Genomic DNA, 25,201 nt, shown 5'->3' with positions numbered 1-25,201 from the left:
TCCTGTAGGAAAAATGAGATTCCTAGAGAACTTTTCATCAGGAAGATAATTAAAAACCCCATAAAAATTAGATCTTTGTCCTAATCACTTAGATTAAATAAAATTTGCCAGGTTTCTGAATATCTTTTGTGAGCCTGTCCTGGATGAATATCGGGCAATTGGAAAGAAGAAACAATAAACATTGTCCAGTGATGCCTAAAAGAAATCTGACACATATTTCCTGTGTCAAGTTCAATATAATCTCATTCCCTGTAAAAACAAAATGGAACAAAACCCCCTATGATCTGGTTTTCATTGAGCTAGGCTTCCCAAGCAAGATGTTGACTATGTAGTGGGTCCCTTTTGTTTCTTGATGTGTATGGCTGCTCAGCAAAATTATCTGCATACCTAGTCAGTGACAATGTTCAGATTTTCATGTTTAGCTGCAACTGGATATGCACAAATCTTCATATTGGAGCATTGTGTACAAGCCACTCACGTGTGCTCACTCATTTCTGAATGTCTGAAGTGTGAAGTTTGGTTTCATCCAATACCAGATGTGCTGGATTTAGGGGAGCTTAGATGCCATTTTTAAAATATGTAGGAAATTGATGAAGTCTACCTTATTACTCACTAAAGATTTTTCTATACAGAATAAGGCTGCAGACTTGGTCATAGTCTGCTCAACATCTTCAAACATATGTGAACAAAAGTCTCTGCAGCCCAATCTGTACACTAGAAATTTTGGTCTCTCATTTGAAGAACTAAATAATATGCCAATATTTCCCTCATTGCTTATTCTGAGAGTTTCTCATTGCTTTTGTGTTTTGAGGGTTTGGACTCAGTTCCCATTATTTCATTCATAAAACACCTGCTTTCAACTGAAAATTAAGTGCTTTTGGTTGTTTTTAATGTTTAAGAGAGACAGAAATCTTATTTGTATGTATGACATACAAACATTTAAGAGTTATAAATAATAATATATTTGAAGATAGTAATACTATCTCTAGAAGGGGCTTTCTGGAGTTCAGAGTTCAGTGTAACTGATAAACTAGTGAAATCAAGTATGAATAAAATCTGGATTATAAAATGATGAGAGTAAAGTCATGTTTAAACTTTAAACACTTTTTATTGTGCTAAATGTGCCTTTCTTTCACATTTATTCCTTTAAAATTAGGAATACATTAACATCTTATCCCTTAGTTTTAAATTAGAGTTTATTCCCTTCTTGTGCTGTATTCATTATGATATTTTTTCCAGACACTGAATTACTAATTTTTCTTTTATATTGGGATATATTCCAATAAAGAAGTCTTTCCATCCAGTGATATGCAACAGGATTTGCTCTCTAACATACAAAAACAATGTTGGCAATTTAGTCTTAATTCAGTTTAGTGCTTAGTTCAGTGCATTACAGAATGCAATTTCACATGAGCATTTTCAGGGCTTCTCAAACGATAAATTCATAGCTCAAAACCTGGTTGAGAGACATTTAGGTAGAAGGAATGCTGTGGACTGTTACCTTAAAACAACCATTCCACACTAAATTTCTAGGGACTTACAGCAGGTGCTGGTCCTTCCATTTCAAATAAGATTAATAGAAGGTGAGTCAATAAATTCTTCCCAGTTCATTTAAAATCTCTTCTGCAGACCAGATACAATGATGGGCATCGTCATTATACTTTAATTAATTCAGTTTGTGCTGTCAATTTACTGTCATTGTAAATGTGTTCAAGGCTCTCCCAAACAAATTTCTGGAGACATTTAACAGTGCAGGTCTTCAGAGAAAGTGCTAAATATTCCTTTACCACAAAGGGATCCACATTTTAGACAACCTTAGTTTTCATCGCAGGTTATAGATAGAAGAAGAAATTATACATAAATATTCTGTAAGCAATTTCTTAGGCAAAATTTTCTTGGGTTTAGAGACATATTCACACAACCGATCATCATTACAATGTGTTAGGATACTCAACTTTTGATCTGTAAAATTATTAAAAAATTCTTATTCAGCAGGATGAGTTTATCATGACTCAAGAGGTTTCCCAGAAACTGAGAGGAAGATGCAAAATAGTAAGAATCCAAATTAAATTTGTCTTTAGAGCTTTATTCAGGATATAAGAAAACCATATTAACATTCCTGCATCATCAGATTAAGATCGGGGACTTCTTTGTACAAACCTCTCAGATGAGCATTCTTAGTCACAGAGCTGGGAGGGACTTATCATTTGTTAACAAAATAATGGCAAGTATCAATCCATGCCTAATCTTTCTCCTGGGCAGGGAAAATATTTGGCTTTCATTTTCTCCTGAGCATTCTGATGATGTTTAGCCAGGAATCTTAGAATCTTTTCTATCTACTGTCCTGAATGTTTATCAGCCACTTATTCAAGCACTGCCTGTAACCTGTTCCATTCAAAATTAGTCCCCAAAGGAAGTTAAAGAGCTATTACTGAAAGAGTATGTAACAAATACAAATCACTTTAGCTGAAAGGATTTAAGGAGCCTTCATGTTTTGGGACATGCAAGAGGGTAGTTAATATCTGGAAGATTAATGGAAGAAGCATCAGCCTCTACACAGCTTAATAAGAGGATGGGTCATGATTTCTCAGCAGTCAGATATTTTTTTGGCCTGTTGAAGGAAAAATTCCTATTGTATAGATATTGCGTTTTTTCCACACTCTTCATCTGAGGTTGTGTAAGTCAGGGATTGGCAGGATAAATGAAGAGGTAGAGCAGTCCTTTGCAAAACAATAATGTCTGATATCCTGTCTGTAGTTCTTTCGCTTGTTCTTAGCTGAAAGGACTGAAAATCAGAAGGTGATCTTTCTTCTTTATTCCATTCTCCATTTCCATTAAATGGCCCCTAGTGGATAATGTAAAGAATTTTAGCTGCAGTAATATCTGTAAATGTTTGAAATTTTATTACATCTATTCCTGTGATATGTAAGTGCCTCAAAATCAATATTTATCACATTGTTATGTCATCTCTTTTTTTTAATAGAAAATTGAAATGCAGACATAGCTTAGTGTTCATAAGACATTGAGTAGCAGAGTGTAGAACTCAAGTCACAGATTTACAGTAAAATTGCAGGAAAAAACTTATTAAATGAAACCCATTATTAAAAGTAAACCTGATTTTCTGAATACTTTTTTTCTGTACTTGGGTTGAAGAATAATTACTTTGTGATAAATGCACCATTGTAAAAAAAATCTGAAGGAGAGATCTCTATAAATATTGAGGTCCCTTTCTGGCTGGATGACTAACAAGCCATTGATTCTAACAAGGTTAAACTGTACTTTGTCCTGTGATATGCTCAATCCTTTAAATCAGTGTCTTCTTTGGTAATCAGAGGCAGAACAAAAGGATTATTAGTTTTTAGATCTCCCCCAACCAAGAAGACCCTGCCTGAAAGGGCAGAGACCCAAACACTGGAAAATTTAAGGTGGAATGACATATTTCAGAGTGAAAGCAAGGATAAGATTTATTTTGAAGAGGTATGTTTCATATCAACCACAAATTCAGTACTTTTATACCCAGATCTGAACTCAGGTGAACAACAAAGCTTGGGAAGTAGGGAGTCTAGCAAACTAAGTAATTAGCCTACAAAAGAGTGAATGATGGGGGTCAGGCCTTGAAAGGTAAGGGATTTTCAGAAAGGATTTTTTTTCCATGGGAAGGCAGAGAACAGCAGCATTGAGAAAAGCATCCCATTGCTCTGTAGTGACCAAACCACATGAGCTCTGTGATTTGTTAGCCACTTGAAAATCATATATTATGTTTTTATTCTCTGCTGATCAATTTTATTTATTGTTGTATTTCATGTTTGATAACTGGGTATAAAAAATGACTGAGAGGATTTTTTATAGCCCTAGCCAAACCTCTGTAAGAGAGTCATGTATATAAGCCTGAGAGAGATTGATTCCAGTGCACGTAGCTCAAGACCTCAATATTTTTTAAAAGTTCAGGTTCCTTTTAGCATTTAATACAAATGAACAAAAATTTTCATGAAAATGCAGGTGACGATTGTTTTGCCATCCCTGACTCACAGTGACCAAAACAGAAACTAGAAAGCCAAAGAGCCTAGAGGCACCACAGCCATAGCAGAGCAATTATAGTGTAATATGGGAAGGTAAGGCCTTAACAATTCCCTTAATATCTATGCAACTGTAATGGCCTTCATGGTCTCAAAAATCATAAATAATAAGGATGAAAAATGTCCGTCTGCAATAATCGACTTTTGTTTCCTAATTTTCATAGGGACACCAAGCAATTGCTCAGTAATTTTTATACATTTCCTGCCAGTTGCTGCAGGCATGTTGCTTGCTAGGGCAGCAATAACCCAGAAGAACAGAACGTAGTGCAAAGCATCAGTCAATCAGCATTTCATTAAGAGTATGAAATTATGGCATGACATGCAAAAAGCATTCAGTAAGTGTACAGATTGCACTCACCAAAGGGACTTAATGTAAGTTAAAAACATAAGATCTGAAAGATAATATTGCCCCTCAGATGGGTAGAGATGTACTGTATTATTTTAAAGGTAAGAATGATTTAATCCTATTATAAGTTCTGCTTTTATTCAGGGTTAAAAAAGCAAATGTTGAATACTATGTAACAACTCAACACAATTAGTTTCCAGAACAAAGTCTTACCCAAAAGCAAAACCACCCCAATTTAATTTCATTGAAGCACAAAACCTATTAGTGAGTGTGAGCAGTCAGCAGATATCAGAGATTTAAAAGAAAAACCTTAGGAATAGAAGGCTCTATCATAAAACTTGAACTATTTTCAGCAGTATTCACTACAAGGGAACACAGGAGATTGCTCTATCAGGACTGATGTTCTTGTAATTGAACGTTACATAGAAGAAATCTTAGAGGAAATATTGACACTTCAAATAATAACAAAGTCCCATGGCCCGACTTCTGTATGGAAGGAAGCAGGATGTACTATTTTCCTTCTCTGAGCCTTAGGACTAGAAGGAAGGTAGGTAGAAATGGTGGGGGTTTTTCTGTTTGTTTTTTTTTGGGTTTTTTTTGTTTTTTTTTTCAAAAAAAAAGGGATTCCTAAGAACATCTGAGGAATGACAGACCACTAGGTTTGACTTCTCTGTCATGTGTGTTGATAGAAAATAAATTTTAAAAGTATGATCATTAGGATTGTATTCAGCACATTAGCATACAGTAGTCTTACCACACAGTCATATACCAACAACATAGCTTTTAACCAGGGAAATTGTGCTTCAGTCTGTATACAGCTTTCCTAAAGAGTCTAAGAGAATATGAACAGAAATGGCCAAGCTGCTTGCATTTCACGTAGTTCTTTACAGCGTCACCCATCAAAGGCTCTTGAGGAAACTAAATTCTTAGAGGGGCTGAAGTACAGCCCCATTTTCCATTAAAGATAGATTACAAAAAAATCCACGTATTGTATGAGTACCTAAACAGTTTGGAGAACTGAGAGACTGTAAGTGAAGACTTATCTGGGACTTCACTATTCAACACATAAATTATCTGGAAGCAAAATGAACAGAGAAGTAATAATACCTTTATCAGATATTGTCAGTAAAGACATTAGGGTGCCACAGTGTACGAACATCATCTCAAGTATGAAACAGCAAATAGAACTGATTTTTTTTGAAACAAAAAACTCCAAGAAAATAAATACTGTGATAGAAAGATCTACATCTTCATTATTGCTGCGCAGTTCTCACCTTCACATCTCAAAGTGAGAAAGTGGAATTTGAAGAGGTGCCACATGGGCACTAGGAATGTTTCTTAAAGATTCTTTTTGAAGGATTAATGGTCTGGAGTTTAGCAGTCTGTTAAAGACATATTTGAAAAAAAGATATGATCGATATCTTGTAAAACCATGTAATTGGTTAACTGAGATAAATCAGAAACTAGTATTCATAGTCACAAAAAAATTCAGAAAACATTAAATGAAGTTACAAAGAGTGTAACTAAATTATAAATTTACTGACATCTTACAATCCAGTGGGAATGTATTTTTATTACATATTATACTAGCAATCACTTCAGTCTAGGCTAAGGAAAATTTTAATTGACTACCATTTTTTGATGGCCTGGCTTTATTTTAATACCCAGGACACACATGTTTTTGGGGTTTTTCCTATTAAAAAAAAGAGGGTTCATAAAGCAATGTCAAAACACTGATTGAGTCATTTCTTGGAGGAAATGAGTCAGTATTGCTAGAACACATAATACTTGCAGGATATTTTTTTTTACAAAGAAATCTGCTATCTATAGGATTATTTATAGAATTACATTATTAGAAATAAAAGTATTTTATACTTTCTTTTTCTGTCATTGATTCACTTATGAGACACATTTAGATTTTCTAATTAGACTTAAGCCTCTGATGAAACATTTAAATGTATAAATGTTCAGACTTCTTCCCAGAGCCAAGCTTCTTCAGGGGCCTGAGTGACAGTGGAAAATGAGCCCACAGCCCCCACTGAAAATTCCTGAGCCCCATAAGGAACATTTGAAGGCTAGGAATAGATGTTTTACAATTTCAGTCTTATGTATTGTTTTTTGCTCTAGCAGGTTGTGGGTTGTTTTTTCATCTATCTCTGCCAACTGTTATTTTCTCAGCTGTAAATCTTGTAGTCCTCTACTTCCATGTTTCTTCTTACATTCATTTCTTTTCTTTCTCATATAAGAGATCTCTTTTCTCCCTGCCTTTTCATTTCTTGTTCCTATTTGCTTGCTTTAGAGTTTTTTGGAGAATCTTGACTGATTTTTATAGATTTAGATTTGTCTTGTTCCTACTTTTTCAACAAGTCAGATTTTATTCCATTTTCCTCATTTGAAAATCTGAAGCATTCTTACTTTCTTAAATACAGCCTTTTGCTCCCAGGTATTTCCTACCCCCATACCCTAAATTCCATCCAACCAAAGACAGCTGTTAGAGTCATATTCTTCTCCTGCCATGCTGATTATGATATTTTCTCCAAGTGGTATCAAATCCAAATTTCTAAATTGGAAACCTTATAAAACATAGCTCTGTTTCCTTACTTATTTCTCATTTCCAAATCTCTTGTGATTCTCCAAAGCTGTCAATCACTCTACAGCAAATCTGAGATAACTTTATTGATTTCCACTTTTATATTTTCCCATTCCTGAATGTTTCCCCATTTCCTAGAATGCTATCTTACAGTACTTAAAGCATTGTGCTGAAAAGAAACCTTCTTCCAAATTAAAAGTCTTACTGAAAATTACACAACTGAAATATTCATGTCTACATATCTGTGTTTGTAGCTGTGTACACAAATGCTCCTTCATAATTTGAGGGTTTTTTCCCTGAGCTTAGAAGGTCCTCAGTCAAGCAAAGCATGATATGTTGATTTATTTGTCTAATTGTCAGTGTGCTGGTAAACAAAGTTTTGGTCCTTGAAAATTCTCACTCTTCTATGGATTGTCCATTTTAATCTTTTAAAATTTAAATATTAATCCTAATTCCAAAAAATAAATCCTTTTTTTAAGCTCAATGTTGTGCTACTGATAAACTGAAGAGCATTTTAGTGTATATGTATACTGGACCTGAGCACAGCACATCTGATCAAGAGAGGCTATCTCCATCAGTTACCACCTTTATTGCTGGGCAGCTTCAAAAAGCAGGCCACAGGTCTTTCTGTGATAATGGAAAACTGATGATATTTCATATTTTAAACATTTGTTATTTTCCAGGTGTGATGGGGGAATATGAACCAAAAATTGAAGTCCATTTTCCTTACACAGTTACAGCTGCAAGGGGAACTACTGTTAAGATGGAGTGTTTTGCACTTGGAAAGTAAGTAAAGATTCTTTCTAATTAGATAACATTGTTTATTAAGATGAGACATGCCTGATTTGTGGTTTCATTATTTTCCTGGATTTTATTTTACAGATCATCATTACTGCACTCTCAAAATAACCTATTGACTAAGTAGCTAATTATGAACTCCCTGCCCAGCTATTTCTGTGGTCAGGAATTCAGTCAAGTTAACAGTATCTCTGTCAAAATGAAAAGTACCAATCACCTAAACAAAAAGCGAAAAGGTTTTTTAATTGAAAGTTTTACCAGACTCACACCCATTCATTCACAGAGATACTATAAGCCAGTAAATTAGAGTTTTCCCTGTAAAAAATTCATATTTGGAGAATAAACAAACATTAGGAGCGTTTTCTCCCCTCCCCCATATTAAAAATTTATACACGAAGCAAAGAGCACAATGTCTTGATCATGTCCTAACCCACTTTGTGGCAGCACCCACTCTGCAGTTGCTACCTGACATAACAGCACTAGTACAGAATGGGTGTTTGCTATTCATGTCAAGGGGTTTTTAGATGTTTAGGGAAAGAAAGGTATGAGAAAGTGAAATTAAAATTACTTCTATACAATAAAAATTACTTCTATACAATTCTATACAATATTCAAATTACAGAATATAGGATGAAATTGATAACATTTCAGTTTTGTGGTGTTAGTTACTATTAGTTACTCAAGTACTATTATGATTGTTCCCAATAAGGATGCTAGTATAGAGGCAGACAGAACTAAGAGTCATTTCTAGTGAGTCAAAGATATTCTTTCTTCTTCACATATATGCTGCCAAAATCAGATGTTCCTTCAATGATGTTTCTCTAGAAACATATAAAAAATTGTAACAGGTAGGGTTCTTTCCAAAATACCTCATCAAATTCTGTGTGGTATGTTGAAAAAAAATCTCACTGTATTGAATTCTTATCAGCTCCTTTCCATAATGATATTCTTTTGGACATCTTCCCCCTAGTCTCCATAGTTATGCTGTTAAGTATCATATATCCTGCTTGCTTTAGTTCATGGCTTATCAAAAAACATACAAGTTTCTTACAGCATGGCCTCGATTAAAAAGTAAGGGCTCATTTGTCTTTGTAACTCCTTTGGAGGAATTCCACAAAAGATTTAGTCTGAGAAATACTATATTTTACATACCAATTCTTCTTATTTACCTAAGGAGGAAAAAACATAAGAGATTAGGAGTTTTAAGACAATAGTCTGTTTTCCTGAGGGTCATTCCTTCACCTTGTTCAGCAGGTCTGCTTTTCCAGAGTGACTTTTCAAAGCCTATCTCTACTGTCTCTGAGAGGGCTTTTTAAATATTTTGTTGTCCTTTTCTTCATGTGTCACTGGTCACTGGATTTCTTCTGTTCAAATGTTTCTCCTAACAGTTCCTAATTACTGACTGGATGATATATATCCAATACCGAGATGCTCTCAGTGTGCAAGTCAACTGAACTTATACACAAATAATTGAAGAGAAATTCTGACAAAGTTTTTCAGTTGTACCTATTTAAGTTCAGTGAAGGTGATGAAGAAACAGAACATAACCAAACCAGTCCAAACAAAAGCTGAGAGACCATAGCCCACATGGAGGGAGCCATTAGCAACCGCAGCTTTTGCAAATTCATTCCCAACATAAATGTAAGCAGTAGTTTAGAAAACAAATGTGAGACAAGAGTTTTTTGTAGGGTAAAACACAAGTCTTATGTTTTATATAGTGAAGATGAGGAAAGAGGTATGTGACAGAGGACAGAAAAGCAATAAATGGAGAGATTCCCTGAGATGTTGAAATAAATGAGGAAAAGAGGCCGACGGCTCCAGGGTCTCTCCTGTCAGAAACACTGCCACGTCAATAGTTGGCAACGAGGTCCTTTTAGACTCTAGGCTATGGCTGAAGCAGTAACCAACACACTACTTCTTATTTTCTTATTTTGCTGGAATTAAATTGCAACTGCTGACAGATTACAAGTCAGCTTTCCAGTGAAAAGGAGGTATGACACACATTGTCCTCTGCAACCATCACTGAAAGGCAAGAAACAGACCTTTCACCTTCAGCACCGTGAGATTTAGTAAACTCTCTCAACAATATTCAATCACTATTCTAAAAAGAAGGTGAAGTTGAGAGGAAGGATTTTGATTAGGTTGTTTCTTCTTTTTTACTTGGTGTTAATCTTTAATAAACAAAAAAATCAAGACCACCTCAATGAGCAAGGAATTTCAGGTTACCTAATAAGACCCCATTTGCTGCTATAGTAATGGGCAGCTATTTTTACCATGCACATTCCTTATCTTCTTTTCCCAGCCATTAATGCACAATCAAATCAGCTGAACTGAAATTGCTTTCAACTTGATATGGTAATAATTACATGAATGACATTTCAGGCACCATTTGAAACCTGAAGGCTGAGGTGAGAAGCAGGAATGCATCACGTTTCCTATTCATTTTCATAATTTTACTTTTTTGTCCCCATTTCTTGTTCCTAATGCCCTGTAGGGGTTGTTGCTTGTTACTTGCCATGGGTCCCATTTGCTAAACTGAATCAACAACTAATTTGTTCCTTTTTTATTTAGTATTTTGAAACTTGATATTTTGAATTCTGATTGCAAATAACACTGGTGTTATTACAGTCTTAAAACCAATATGCTGCTGGTTTTCTCATGCTTCAATTTAGCTGTCTGAAACACTCTGCTCTCTCCACTGTAATTGTGAGAATGACAAACATTCCAGTGAGATTTCCTAAAGCAGACATTTGGTAAATATTCCGGGAAGATCCTAGTCTTTAGTTACTGATTAATGATTTATTAATAATGTTTATTTAGCACTGTCAGTCACTATGGATAAAATAATTAAATAAATTGAAGCTCTGAAGCTTTTGTCTTCAAACTAGAGTCAAATACCTTAATTGCTTGACAGAGATAAATTTTCTGAGAAGGATTTTATTCTGATCCCAGCAACATGTAGCTGATTCAGTTACAAGTGAAAATATTATGTTACTGATTCCACTCGCAAACAGACTTTGTAGCTGCTAAAGAATTCAAAGTAATGCAGTTGTGAAATGTCCCAAGATTATCTAATTTGCACTAGATAACAATTCGTATCATGAGCATTAGTCATTGTCTAACAAATCACTGCATAAATCAGTGATTTACTGCTGAGGTTTAACAAGATGTGAAAAGCAGAGGAGCCAAATAAAATTTACTGTGTATATATCAGAATGTGCATTTTGCAAATAGTAACCTTTTGTGATGGATATATATGCTGGTCCAGTGTTGGGCATATATAGACATATTCACTGTCACATCTACACAACAACTTATGTTTCAGATACATCTATCTTTCATCTATGTACCTATATATAGCATACAGATATGTTTTCTGCCACCCATTTTATTATGTAATTTCTATTGTAAATACTTGAATTTTCTTTGTTCCCTAACAAAACAGGGGATAGTATTTAAAAAAAATGCTAAAAAAACACTGGCAATAACAAGGTATTAACATATTCTATTTATTTTTAACATTTCACAATAACATAAATACTTTTTTTTTAATTTGCAGAATGGCTAAATCCTGATTAGTATTTATTATTAAGTGTTGTTAAAATAAATATATGAAAAGAAAATTATAAAAATCTGAAATTGAAGATTCAAAATATCAAAATTAATAAAAATAATTCTAAATAGCAATATGTTAATGTTTGCTTTTGAGTAACAGTTTTCACTGCTTGTGTCTTCTGTTATTTAAAAAGACAACCTTTTTTTTTTTTGAAAACTAATAATTGAGCTAATGGATAATGAGGTTTCTATTTGTAGTCCACATAATCCTTATTTTTTATGTCTATTTCAATGTCAGACCTTAGATTTCTTATGTAAAGCTGGAAGACAGATCATGACCTTATTCTTCAGAAAAATTCTGGTGAAGATATCATTTTCCTAGCTGACACTTTTGCACAAATTAAAACATTCTCGGCTTTTCCTGCTCCCGAAATGCAATTTTTCAGACACTGCTTTCTGTGACACGAGGTTGCCATTTTAATTTTTTCTCAAATGTTACTGACTTTGCTTTCAGGAGCACCTAGCGGGAACAGGTCTGTTCTTTAATTTCCTTTTTTCATGTATGTTATTCAAAGAAATAATTCTGGTGCCTTCGTTTTTCTGCCCATTATAAAGAGATGAAATTAATGCTGTTGATATGCAAAAGGACTCTAAATTCCATCCCCACTATATGACACATTCATTAATGAAGCACTTCAGTGACAGCCATCCAAGCATCCTTCAGCGCTTCCTGACTTTGGAGCATACTTATGTCATAAGTGATTTTAACACTATTATTTTAAATATGGGACTTAAAGGCAGGCATAGATGGAAATATACTTTTTATTCTGAAGCCTCAAAATGAACAAGTTTTCATAGTTTGAGAAATGATACAAGACTGGTTTGTCCAACCTGGCATGAAAAGCTGTAAGTTCCTGCCCTCTTCTAGGAGCCCAGATCCTTGGCCACAGAGGGAAGCAAGGAAAGCGCAAGTGTCAGAAACATCTTCTTTTTTTCCCTTTATTATTCTTTCTGGCATATAACCCTAAGTTGTCTTCTTGCTTCTATATGAATAATTCTACTCTCACTCTTTCACACAGATTTTTAAATTTTAAACTGTGTATTATGCTCACACCTTACCTGACCTTCACACTTCAGCCTTTTCCTTAGTGCATTTTTGTTTGTGCATTACACCAGACTTCTATTTTGTTTTCCACATAAAAGTCACATTTCATTGGTTTTCTGGCTCTAGTCAGGAAAAAACAAAATAGAATTTGTATTATGATAGTGCCAGCAGCCAATTTTGAGTGAGTAATCATATTTTATTTCTCATTAAAACAAATTACAAGATCTGGGGTATTGCAGTACTTGTAGATTACCAGAGTTTTCAATCTTTGCTCTTAAAATAAGGGCTTTATAGACTGCCAAAAGGATTGTTTTGCTAAAAACAAAAAAAAGTTTTATGCATCCCTTTATTTATACTATGGTTATTTTTAAACCACATAGATCAACACATAGATATTTGAATCAAAAGCATCAATAAACAACAGTGTTGACAGACAATTTTTCTTATGACTCATTTGCTTATTTTTCTGTATTTTTGAGGCTATTTTATGCTTATGCTATTTCTGTACAATGGTAGCATACACATAATATACTAACATTCCTTTTAAATGCTAAGTTATTTCATTTTGGCAATGTCAAAACTATGTTTCTGTTTCGAAATATACTTAGTTAATTATAAGAATAAATTAACAATATTTATTTATTTTATTACTGAATTCCAATGAGGCAGTTTTGATAGATGTGTTGTCTATCATTTTGTCATATTTAATGTTGCATTAATAATTCTATTGTTAACTTTGTTTGGAAGGGATTTATAGCTCAGTTGTAAACAATCATCCCATAAGTAGTAGGGCTTGCAAGAACTCAGCTGGAAGTCTTTTTAAAAATCCTACTTTCTAAATGAAATTAAATAAAAAAGAAGGTGAAGTTACATATATTTAAGTCACACAAATTAATGGAATTTATGACTTTTAAAATAAGAAACATTCAAAAATGTTCTATTGAAACAATGAACTCTGAATCAATTCAAATCAATAAATGTCTCAAAGTTTTAAATCCATTAAATACAGTATTTTTGTTACATTCGGCACCTGTTTTCCTTTTGCTGGACTTTTCTAATTTTTCTAATTGATCTTCAAGCCTTTATTAGAAATGCTATAATTTGTTTCATGTCACTATCAGTATTTTCATTGCAGGCTATATACCTGTTGTGGATGCACCATCCTGGAAGTGTTGAAGATGAGGTTGGATGGGGCTTTGAGCAACCTGGTCTAGAGGAAGGTGTCCCTGCCCATGTCAGTGGGGCCGGAACTCAATAATCTTTGTTTCCTTCCAACTCAAACCATTCTATTAATCTATGTAGAGAGAGATTATCAAATATTTTTCAATATGCAGAAATAAAGGCAAAGTGTTTGGATAAGTGAATATAGAACCTAAGCAAAAATCAGAGCAGCCAAATAAAAAAATCTTTATGGTCTGGTGAAGAGCATTTGACTGTAACTGTGGAGAATTGCATGAAGTTTCTGAAGAAGTTATTTTTTGCTGGTGTGGCTCGTTAAGCCAATGACATGGGATAACGGCTATGAAGCAGTTTTCTAGATATTGCAAATATTTGTGCAGGTACAAGAAGATAGGCTTTGCAAGTCCACGTTTTAAAGGGCTGTTTCAGTGAGCTCTGGCAAATAGCATAATGATGAAGAGAATAATTTCAGAAAAGAGGGTTAAAGGCACCCAGGAATGAATCTTTGGTCAGAGGTTTCATGGTACTTGATTCCTTTTTTTCTCCATCTGCCACATAATTATATGAGATTTTTGGAGGAACAAGAGATTGATAAACAGTTGCACATTTCTCTATCTAGCACGTGCAGTTATTTATCTGGTCTCTACACATATGGGAATAGAAGATTCTACCATTGCACTGTTGTTTCCTGACTTCAATGGACTGATTTTAACCCTCTCTCCTCTTCAAATCTATAAAATAAGGCTTTTTACTTTCAGACCACAAGTTAAAACTGTCAGCCAAGTCTTCCACATATTTCTCCTTGACTTCTGTCCTCTAGTTGGCATATCTTGGAAAATCCAGTATTACCTACTGGTCTTGAATGTTTCCAAACAGGTCTTCCAAGATTCTTCCCCCAGACCTGGCAGAAGGCGTCTCCTTTTATAGACTGTCAAGAGAGCCAGACAAGATGTTCCTGTATCCAGACCCCTTCCCAGTAATCTAGTATCAAAAAAGGTCTCATGAGGATTTCTATTCTGGGATCAGACTCTTTTGTAACCTAAGTCTCCTTGTTGTCAGCATGAATCCACATCTTGCTTCAGCTCTGGTGTTGTGCTAAAGAATAGCAGAGCTAGTGTGCTGGTGATACTCAAAATTAGCCTCTGTTAACTGCACGACACTGAAACCCAGGGGCATTGACATGAGTGCACAGTCAAGGCAGCAAGCAGCAGATGAGTATTAGTGGGTATAAACCTGGGAATCGAGCATGCTTCATTGGTGTGTGTGTGTATATATATATATATAGAGAGAGAGAGAGAGAGAGAGACATACATGCATAGAAAACAAAAAAGGACAGCAACATCTGGGATATAAATCAGGCTTCATTGTTTTTAGAGCCAAGTATGACAGTTCTGTTCTCAATGCATTTGGGATATGTCAGCAGATCTGTATTTTCCTCCCCGAGGATAAGCTGTCTTTTCCTTGGACAACTGCATGAAGTTTCTCAGGGATTGAGTGCCTCTTTGCTAAGGATTCTGATAGCTCATGGCATAGGCATTCAGCCCTGGAAGTTGCTTAGTTATTGTCTTTTGGAAAATATTAAGCTACTTGTACTTTTCCATGAACACAAAACAGTCTTTCCTCTTCCTACAGTAATGGTGGCACACAGAAACACCTTTGATATTAAAGGTAACCTGGCGTTAAATAAAACAAATCATTCTGGGTGCTATACACTCAGTCCATTGTTGGAACTTGGATTGAAATATTTAGCCATTTTTCCTACATATAGCAGAATTACTGTGGGAACAATGCATGCTAATAAATTAACATTTTCAAGCCTCAAGCTAATTCACAGTGTAGAAGTCCACAGGTAGTAATTTGCCTCTGCCATCAAAACTAAGGTTTAGCATGATGTTCTATTCTTCATCTATAGGTCACAGAGACATGAATTGTCTGTTTTCTCTTTTTAAAACAGAGAAACCATTCCACAGAGTATTAATCTGGTTTCATTATTTGCCCAAAATGACACTGCATGATGGATAAAAAAATTGATATAGAAATACCTAAGTTCCATAGAACAAAAAATCATGTTTCTCCATGTCCCTTCACACCCGTTCTCTCTACTGGAAAAATATTTTATTAATCCTATCAGATGCCAGACCTGGAAGCTGTGGAAGGGAAGCCACTTTTAAATTTTATTGATAACAAAATACTTGCAAGAAGAATTAGTTTATAAAATAAAGTTTGTTTTATAAAATTAGATATAGGATTCTCTTTCCTTTTTTTTTCCCCTTTGATAGAACATATGTTTTTATATAAAATAAATATTTCTAAGACTTTCATAAACTTCAAGTTAATTTTCAGCTCATGCTGAATATGTTTTTATGGTATAAGGTGCTAGAGCCAGACTGGATTTTGTTCCTGCTTTTCAGGCTGGATTTATTTCTGTTTTCTTCTAAGTGGACTTGTTCTTAAATAGACTTTGTAATACTGTTACAGATATTGCAATCATTCATAGCAATGTAATAAAGATTCTTTGGCAAATCTCAAGTAGCACTCCCAGGCCTCATTCTGCCTCACTCTAAATCTAAAATTTAAATGGGATTGCTTTTATGGTATGGCATAATGGAAGTGGGAGAAAAACCTACCAAACAAAATCTCCATCACTAGAACGTCATTCTTGAAGAAGCAATATTACCAATCCCTTTTCTTTCTCTCTAAGAAACCTTGAAGAAAATTTATAAATGTTAGTAAAAACAGTGTTCAGGAACTTGCCCAGCTTTGCAACTTTACTGTATATTTAAAGATGGAGGAGTTTTGGGGTTCTTTTATTATTCCAAACTTACCATCCAGAATAATATGTGTAGACTTTCTCTCTGTGTCAGAGTCTGAGAGAATCAGAAGGATAAAAACTCTAGCATTTCTCAGGAGTAGGTCACAGAGTTACCACTGTTATGTTTCTCTTCAGGATTTGCCACAAAGAAATAAATGTACGTGGTATTATGGCACAAGAGCCTTAAGTGCAGCCTTAAATGCACCAAATGATGTGGAAATCATCACACTCATTGTGTTCAAACTCTGTGTCTGATGAGACATGCTAGAATTGTGTTTACATTCACATCCTCATTGATGGTATGTCACAATTTCGGGTATTTTTGGACTCATTGTAAATTGTCTTCATGATCTTCTGGATCTGCTCACATATGCTGGTCATACCTGTACAGGAGAGTCAGGATATCCTAGGTCAATGTGTTAGCTAAAGAAAATCTGCCTGGGCAAAATTTAAAAGAGAGAAAAATTACATAAAAGTTCAGTTATAAAATAACACAAGGTAAATAAACACAGTCCTACTGCAGTACGGTGGCCCTGAAGATCTGTATGAACACCTGCCAAGAATGTGTCATCTTTTCAAAGAAACTTTCTGCTTCAAAGCATTGTCCCTTAAAATAATGGATTCTTCAGGAATTATCCCCTTTAGTAAAGCAGCAGGTATCATATGTCTTGAGCTTTTCAAATTTTTTCAGATTCCTTTCTCAACAGCCTTGATCAAGTCACAGACTGGTGACAATTTACCTGTTATGTCTTCAATATTTTTTAGAAGAATGTCTACTTCAGAATGCCCCCAGCCGCATGCTGAGGAAGGGTGTGATACAGAGACCAGAAAAAATAGTTACTGGATGGCTGAGGAAAAACCAGAACTTATTTCCATAACTTTTAACAGACGTGATACCTCAATAGGGTCAAAAACTCCCCAATTCCACCATATAAATACCATCCACAATCCTATGTTGACAATAATGTAATATGGAGTTTTGTAATGAGGAAAACACTGAATACATAGGAAGAGATGTTCAGCTCTTTCATGTTAAATTTTTTCTTGTGCTGTTGCAATTTCATCAAAAGTAAACACCATTACCTAACTTTAAATGGAAACCCAAAAGGTTGTGGAATAGCTTTTCCACTTTCCTCACTACTTGTCAAACCAATACCTTTGCCTATTGTGGTCTCATTTGATTACATCTTCATCAGGTGACTCATTTGTTCACGACTAACTCAAATTTAAGAATTTGGAAAAAAAATTAAATCACCAAAACTGTTGGTCATATCACCTAACTTAGAGTATTGGACAGCTACATTATCTAAATTTAGCTGTTGAATAGTTAAGTGTGAAGACTGAGACATCAGTTTAGACTCTGATCAACCAGTAAAGAGGAACTCTGGAGTATAATTCACTGCAAATAATGAACCATTACAGAAAATGAATCATTTTTATACATGGCATTATTTTAGATGCTAGAGATGCTCTAACATGCCATAATTTAATGCGTGGACCTGGATATGCAGCCAAGCAGGCACTGTCCTTGCTCTGCGCCGTAAAGAACAAGCTAATAGTGGTGATAAGTGGTGGCACATCCACATTAATACATGACACTCATATATGCAATGGATATTTCTAGCACAGTCATGGGCATCTGTTGAAGACACTTGCAGACCTGGACTCTGCACACTGGCTTCAAGATCATCATCATTTGCTTCTATTCACTTTTAATTTTTAAATCACCATACTCATGGCTGCTGTATTTAACACATTTCAGTACTAACCATATTTTAAAAACCAAATTAAAGGAAAAGTAGTTATTGTGTCTCATAAAACCCTGAACAGATTTATATGGGACATTCTAAAGGTAGATGTCCATGGTTGATAGGCATTCCTGAAAACCATCTGACAGAGAGAATTTCATTATAGTCCTCAACATTTTAACCCTCATAATTATGCTATAACAATTAAAGATATTTAAAACAGTTGAAAGGTAGGAAGGCATAAGAAAACAAAGGGTTTTTTTCTAGTCCCGAGAGGCATGCAGAGGTTTTCAAGTCATATTATGATGTGCACCTGTGGGTTTGAATACGCAGCTCAGAACAGTGATGCATGGTAAAGAGAAATCGTGTGGAGCAGAATTAAAACTACAGTAGTAGATAAAATATTTCAAAATATCACATCAATCTGTACAAACCAAGTATAAAAAAGTAATCTATGCATTCCTATTTAAAATATTCTTGAAATCCTAAGAGCTGAGATCTAAGGAAAGGGTATTTTAAATTTCAGACATTATTCCTATTTCTACCTCTCCCCTTTCCCAAAGAAAACATGTACTTTAAGGCATGTCATAAAATTCTTTCACATATGAAATGGACAAGAAGAAGAATAGCTTCCAATAATTTTTAAAAAGTTTTTATTTCTATATTTTATTGAAACTTGTGAAGAATTCCAACTAATTCAACAGCACTTATCCCAAATAATATACTGGTGAAAACTGAAGAGTCTTATAATCTCTTTTAAATGCAAAGGTAAAATTATGGCTCATATTTTCTTCAAATTCAAAGTGTACAAGCCCACAGCAATGTCTATCGCAGTCACCAGGGACCACTTAGGTTTTTTATTTCAGTCTAGATTTATGACAAGTTTAATGATGGTATTTCTGAAATCAAGTAGGGTTTTACTTGATGGTACTAAGATTTACCAGTAGTATTCAGAGGATTTTTTTCCAAAAGTGAGGTGAAAGCTTTCAACTCTTTCAACTCAACTGAAGCTCAAATCAATTTATTCATAGGAGTTGAATGTGGATGGTGTTACAATAAACAAGGAAACTATATTCCCATAAATATCTGCTGAGACCAAAATAGAAATAGATTATAATGGTTATAAGATTCAATAAATATGCATATTACATTAAACTCATATTCATGCTAGAAGTACTTCAGCATTTGCTCTATTTTTCAAAAAGCTGTGGATCATTTTAACATATTAAAAATGTGCATATGTTAGTTAGCTTTTATGGTGGACTTTTGGAGTTTTCTAGAACAATCACACCATTTTATTCTTTCATATCCTCACTCATATGTTTCATTTCATCCTCACAGAAGTCAGAGAGGAGAAATAAATATAGATACATTTTTATTTCAGATGTAAAATTCATATGTCACTCGTGAGTTATGCAAGGAAAATAAGCTTCATTAAACAGAACTACAAGTTGTCTGCAAATACTGATTTGTAATATGGGAATACTTTCCTTTGAAATCATTAAATCTGCACAGCTAAAGTAAATTTATCTCCTTGAAAAATTCCACTTACTACCTTATACTGATGAAGAAATAACTGAGTTGTTTTAAAATATGGTTCCTAATGACCCAGACAAGCAGTTTCTTCTGTGTTTGACATGTTATACGTATTTACTTGCTGAAGGAAACACAAAAGCAAATTTCGGAAAATTAGTTAAATGCAATTTAAAGGAAACTTTCCAAACACATGAATTTCAGAATAATCTCATAGCAGCTAAATGAGACAACTTTCATGCTTTATAAGCTCTAGACTTTTTCTCAGAAATATACACTACCAAAAAAATCCCTTTACTAATGCTATTCAGCAGAATCCATTTTCCTCTATGACAATAGAGAAGAAGCATCTTCATCACTCATTTTACTGGAAGCAAGGCTGAAGGCCAAATAACTATCAGAAAACAGCAAGCATGACACCTTTAAGGTCCCAAGTAAAGTGTATCTGCACACTCATTACAGTCATATAGCAGCAGCTGCTGAGTCCTATTATACTGCACCAACATAAAGAATTCCCATTCTTACTGTGGACTTGTGTTGTGATAAATAATGATCAGTTAAACTCTTATCTGTCCGTGGTGTATGTTTTGCAGCCAGAAGTCATCACAAAATTATATTCCATATAAAAAGAAGACAAGTATACATTTAGCTATTTAACTAAATGTAAAACAAAAGACTTACACAATTTCCACAAGTCACTCTGGAAAGAATCTAAATTTAATATCAGAATGAAGTGTGCAATAAGAAATTACATATGAAAGTTAAAGAAGAGAGAAAAAGAAACAAAGATTGTTATTTGTATTTCATCTGATATATGCATACAGGTATTAAACTATGGCAAATAAAATGTAGAGTTAAAGATGTGAAAGGAATTACATAACTGGTGGGACTAAGACAGAAAGTTTTATTAGTGCATCAGAAAAAAAAAATATCCTATTTATCCTTCATGTTTAAAATTTAATATGTTGAAGGAATGGGAAGTTATTTTGGTCTTCTAACTGAAAAGTATGTAAAATAGCTTCTTATAGGAAAGAAACTTTATAAATTAGAACCATAGAATCTGTAGAGGATCCCTCAAAACAAACCCACAAGACACCAAAATTTTACATCAGTCATCAATAAATTAATTTGAGGTTAAAAATGAAAAAGCTACAAAGTTTCTATGGTGATAGAGAAAAAAAAAGAGGCCTTATGATCCACACTCACCACATGATCCAAAATAATTTATAAAAAGAAAAATATATGGAAAGAAAAGAGACCAGCCTATTTTGTTTAGCAAGGAGAAAAAAAAAAATTTCCATACAGGTATTTCTTCTGTGGGGGACAGTGGAAAAAGATCATTTTGCAATAATAACAAGATATTGCAGGAACCACATGTCAGAGATGAATACATACACAGTCACAATAAAGTTCATTTTGTCAGGTTAATTAATCAGTGCAGGAAACTGATAAAGGAAATAATTATTTTCTCTTCCTGGTATATTAAAATGAATTCCATATGGACTATATGTTGGTTTTCTGAGGTAATGATATTAATAGGCTCAATAAAATTCAGTGATACGTGCCACTCAGGAGTTAAAATTAGACAAATCTTCTGATAATCCATGACAAGCTTGGGAATTGTCTTAATCTCTATAAAGTAATAGAATTTGGAGTATCTTGTCTGCAAGTTTGAGTACAACTGCAGTAATTCATATTACTGCATGTGATTCTAACTGCTTGAAGAATAAGCAGAATTTGCTAGTCACATGCTTTTGTTGTGTCTCAAACTGGATACCCTGAAATATTAAAGGAAAGGTAATATTATTAATGAAACTTCATACATTTGCAGCAGGGGAAAGTCAGCAAATCATGACAGCAATTCATAGCAGTTTTGAATTTAAACTAAATAAATTTGAATTATTATGAAGTGATTTTCCTCACCTAAACTGCCACCAGGCCCTGTGTTTATATCTAAGTTTAGACATGAAATAAATACAAAATTTTTTTCAAAAAGTTCAGTTTTTTGTTATCGTGTCCTCCAAGCTTCTTGTGGAGTACCTGAAGCAGTCCAGTTTTCAGCTCACAATCAAATATTTCTTTATTGACAGTTCTATTCCTTTTCCTTTTTTTTCCCCTCTTAAATACCTGCCATATTTAGAAAAATATATGTCTGTACCATAAGGCCTACTGGGTGCAAAATGGCTGATGAGTTTTTGACCTAAAAAGAAAATTACACGACTGCAAACACTATTTAGGTAATTTTTCCCCAAGTGTGAATGTAAATGACCCAGGGTCCTCACAGACCTCTGTGGAACAGCAAGCTGCAGTGAAAAACCCTTCTTCTGCAACAAGCAAGAGTGTAATGCTGTGAGACAGGAACAGCAGTGCCATCAATGTCTTGTTACACAACCAGTTTTGCAATTTGAAGAATATTGTAAGAAAAATGTCTCCATACCTGTGGTTACTTAAATTTACCCCAGAAAGAAATTCCCCACCTAGACAGTATTTTCACTGATTCACCTGAACTGCAGGTTCACTGCAGGAAAATTTGGATGTTTTGGAATTTGCTAAGTTCATCCAAGTTTTGAAGTTATTTTTGTTGACCTATGGAGTGGCTGCATTCAGGATTAAGCATAGAGTGCTAAAGAAACTCTAGAGAGACTGATTTCAAGTGATTTATTTGATCACAGTAAAAACAGCCTCCCCTGTGGATGAAAGAGGCACATTCCATGTAGCAATCCATTTATTAAGGATTCCCTATAGCAAATGAACTATATCAACCATTATATGAACCTTAATTGTGATTATGTTTTATTGCTACTTAGATTATTAAGTGTTTAAACTACCAGATAACAGAATCTATATTCTCAATAGTGGAAGAGTATTAACACTAATTTTACTAAATATTTCAGCCCTGTTCCAACAATCTCTTGGAGAAAAGTTAATGGTCACAATCCAAGTAAAGCCCGCCTGAGAAAATCCCAAGCTGTGCTTGAAATACCTAATGTGCAGCTAGAGGACTCAGGAACGTATGAATGTAAGGCTGAAAACTCTCGTGGAAGAAATGTCTTCAGAGGACAGCTACAAGTATACAGTAAGTGTAACTGCACACCGTATTGTCCTGAAATGCTTTGGCCACATTTAAGGCTTTGGCCACACGTGAAGCATTCCAAGGTTCAGCAGAAACAAGATACCTTGATATACAGAGTATACAACTTATACCAATAATAGTTTTGAATTAAGGTATATATTATTATTCTTAGTATTGCATTAAGGTCTGAAACATAAACAATGTTGACTTCTTTGAAGAATTGACTTAAATATAATTTCATATGGGATTTATTTGCTTTTTTTAATTAAAGCGTACAGTTATAATTTTAAATGTCTATTTCATTTTGTTAAGATATAACAATGACAAGCAACCTAAATATGAATTGTCTGTCAGAAAACAATGCTGAAAATGTTTTAGGATTATTAACACACTTTATTGACATTTTAGCTATGCCGCACTTGGGTGCTGAGCTTTGTCAAGTTCATTGTACAGGAATGAGAGCTTAAGAAGCTGTTTCTGTTTCTTCAGAAAATTCTCAATCTAGGCATTCACAATTTCCAAAAGTTCTGATTTTCACAAAGTGTTTAGCTTTTTCTAAGACTAAAGAAAATTTTTGAGTGGCCATAAAAGATTAAGTCATGCATCAAATTGAAAATAAAAAAGGAACCCTGAAAATAAAAATATTTTACAAACCCCATGAATTTTATATTATACTATTGCTGTATTCTAGGGTCCAGAAACAAAAGCCTATGCAATACACACCATGAATGCTTACAAGTCAAAGTTTAGCATATATAACATGTAAGCTTGAGTCCCACTATTTTTAATCCATTTAAGACACAATAATTTCTATCATTCAATGACCCCTACAACCTTAAATACTTAGCAGAAAAAGTCTACAATGGGAGTTTATGCAACAGATCTTTCAAACTGAATTGTTTTCTGTCTTCAAAGATCCCACTCAGCAGAATTCCAAATGCTGCAGTTTAGATAGATCCTCAAGTTAATGGATATGTCTAAGAAGAATTTTCTCCTCTTAATCAATTTTCTTTTTCTTTTCCTAATTTCAGCCCATGGCTCCTAGTGCCTTCTCCTCAATAGTAACTATAAAGGGTTCCCTGTCTTTGTTACACACTTTCATCAAATAACTATAGACCTGGATAGTATATTTAGTTTATTTTCCATATACGTCAACATTTTCAGGTCTCTAATAAATTTTTTCTCTCTCCTCTGGCTTTCCAACATCTTTATCTTAACTCAGTTGATTTTAGTGAGTATTAGCATCTCCGAATCATGCTTCTTTCTTTGCTTTTGATTCTCGTCCACCTAGAGACCAGAGCAGGCTTTTTCCTCAAATTTTTGTAAATGCTGGAAAAATTATGTGATGGTTAAGATGACAGTCTGTGCATTTAATTTCAGATTTTCCATCCTGCACTTGCATCAAGAGTTTTATAAGACTTATGCTGTAAACAGCAGTCAAAAAAAGCCCAGCACCTACTCTATGCTTCCTACTATGACAATACTCTGCTGACATTTCTCAAATTCTTGCTACAAATTACTTCCATGAAAGTATAGCAACTCCTGCCAGACACCTGAGGGCCAGGGAAATTTAGCAGCTGGTATTTTTCTACAAAAAATATAAGGATATAAAATGTATTTCTTAAAATATATTTCTTATAATACAAGAAATTCAGAAATTTTAATTTGAATTATAAGATGTATCCCAGCTCATACACCTCCTACCTGTTTTTTAGAGCTGAGAAACTACTAGATGCCAAAGAAGTATATAAAAGTGTTATAATTATCACTGCTTCCCTCTTTCAGAGTTAAAAGAACAGAAAACATGCTCTTCAAGAGAGAAGCTAAGATGTTATAAAATGAAATTATTTCTTCAAGAGCACCATGCAGATCTGTAGCACAAAATGACAGCAAACATGATATAGTGCTCTACACAACTCTTCATCTCTCATTAGCCTTTTACTCTGAGCAGAAATGAAGCTGATCCTCAAATCCATGGAATACATTTACAATGTTAGTTTTGTCATATTCTGTTTAAAACCTGAATTTTTCATTCTTCACCATTGTCTAAATTATATTTTAGAGTCTCTGCCTTTAAGGGATAAAGCACAAATTTAGCTGATTGGACTTTTTTGCAATAATTCAGTACAACTTGTTTAACACTTTAGGAAGAGGGTTCTCCACATATTGTCTCATTTCGCTATTAACAGATATGTGAGACTAGTACATTAAGTTTCACCTACCTGCATTAGCAGGCAGCAGGGTCAGAAGAGGTTACAGAGGGCTTTCAGATGGACAATACCAGCAGCAACCTCCAATACAGGAGGACAAGAAACACAGACTTTACCAGCCCCCCACGGGTGCCTTTCCTTGGCCTCAAGATAAAATACACCCCATGGAGCCACTC

General features: G+C 34.3%; 1 protein-coding gene across 5 annotated transcripts in view; it reads left to right on the top strand.

The window, feature by feature from the left end:
• CNTN5 (contactin 5) overlaps positions 1–25,201 on the top strand; it is a 603,752-nt gene that overhangs the window by 450,078 nt on the left and 128,473 nt on the right. For all 5 annotated transcript variants that reach the window (XM_064409453.1, XM_064409454.1, XM_064409456.1 and 2 more), the window contains 2 exons: positions 7,696–7,798; positions 22,637–22,818. In XM_064409453.1, coding sequence (XP_064265523.1) covers positions 7,696–7,798; positions 22,637–22,818 — 285 coding nt within the window. The remainder of the gene's footprint in view (positions 1–7,695; positions 7,799–22,636; positions 22,819–25,201) is intronic.

This window comes from Passer domesticus, chromosome 2 (assembly GCF_036417665.1).
Source record: "Passer domesticus isolate bPasDom1 chromosome 2, bPasDom1.hap1, whole genome shotgun sequence".
Lineage (NCBI taxonomy): Eukaryota > Metazoa > Chordata > Aves > Passeriformes > Passeridae > Passer > Passer domesticus.
Note: the sequence above shows the minus strand (reverse complement) of the source record. Positions and strands in the feature narration are given on the sequence as shown.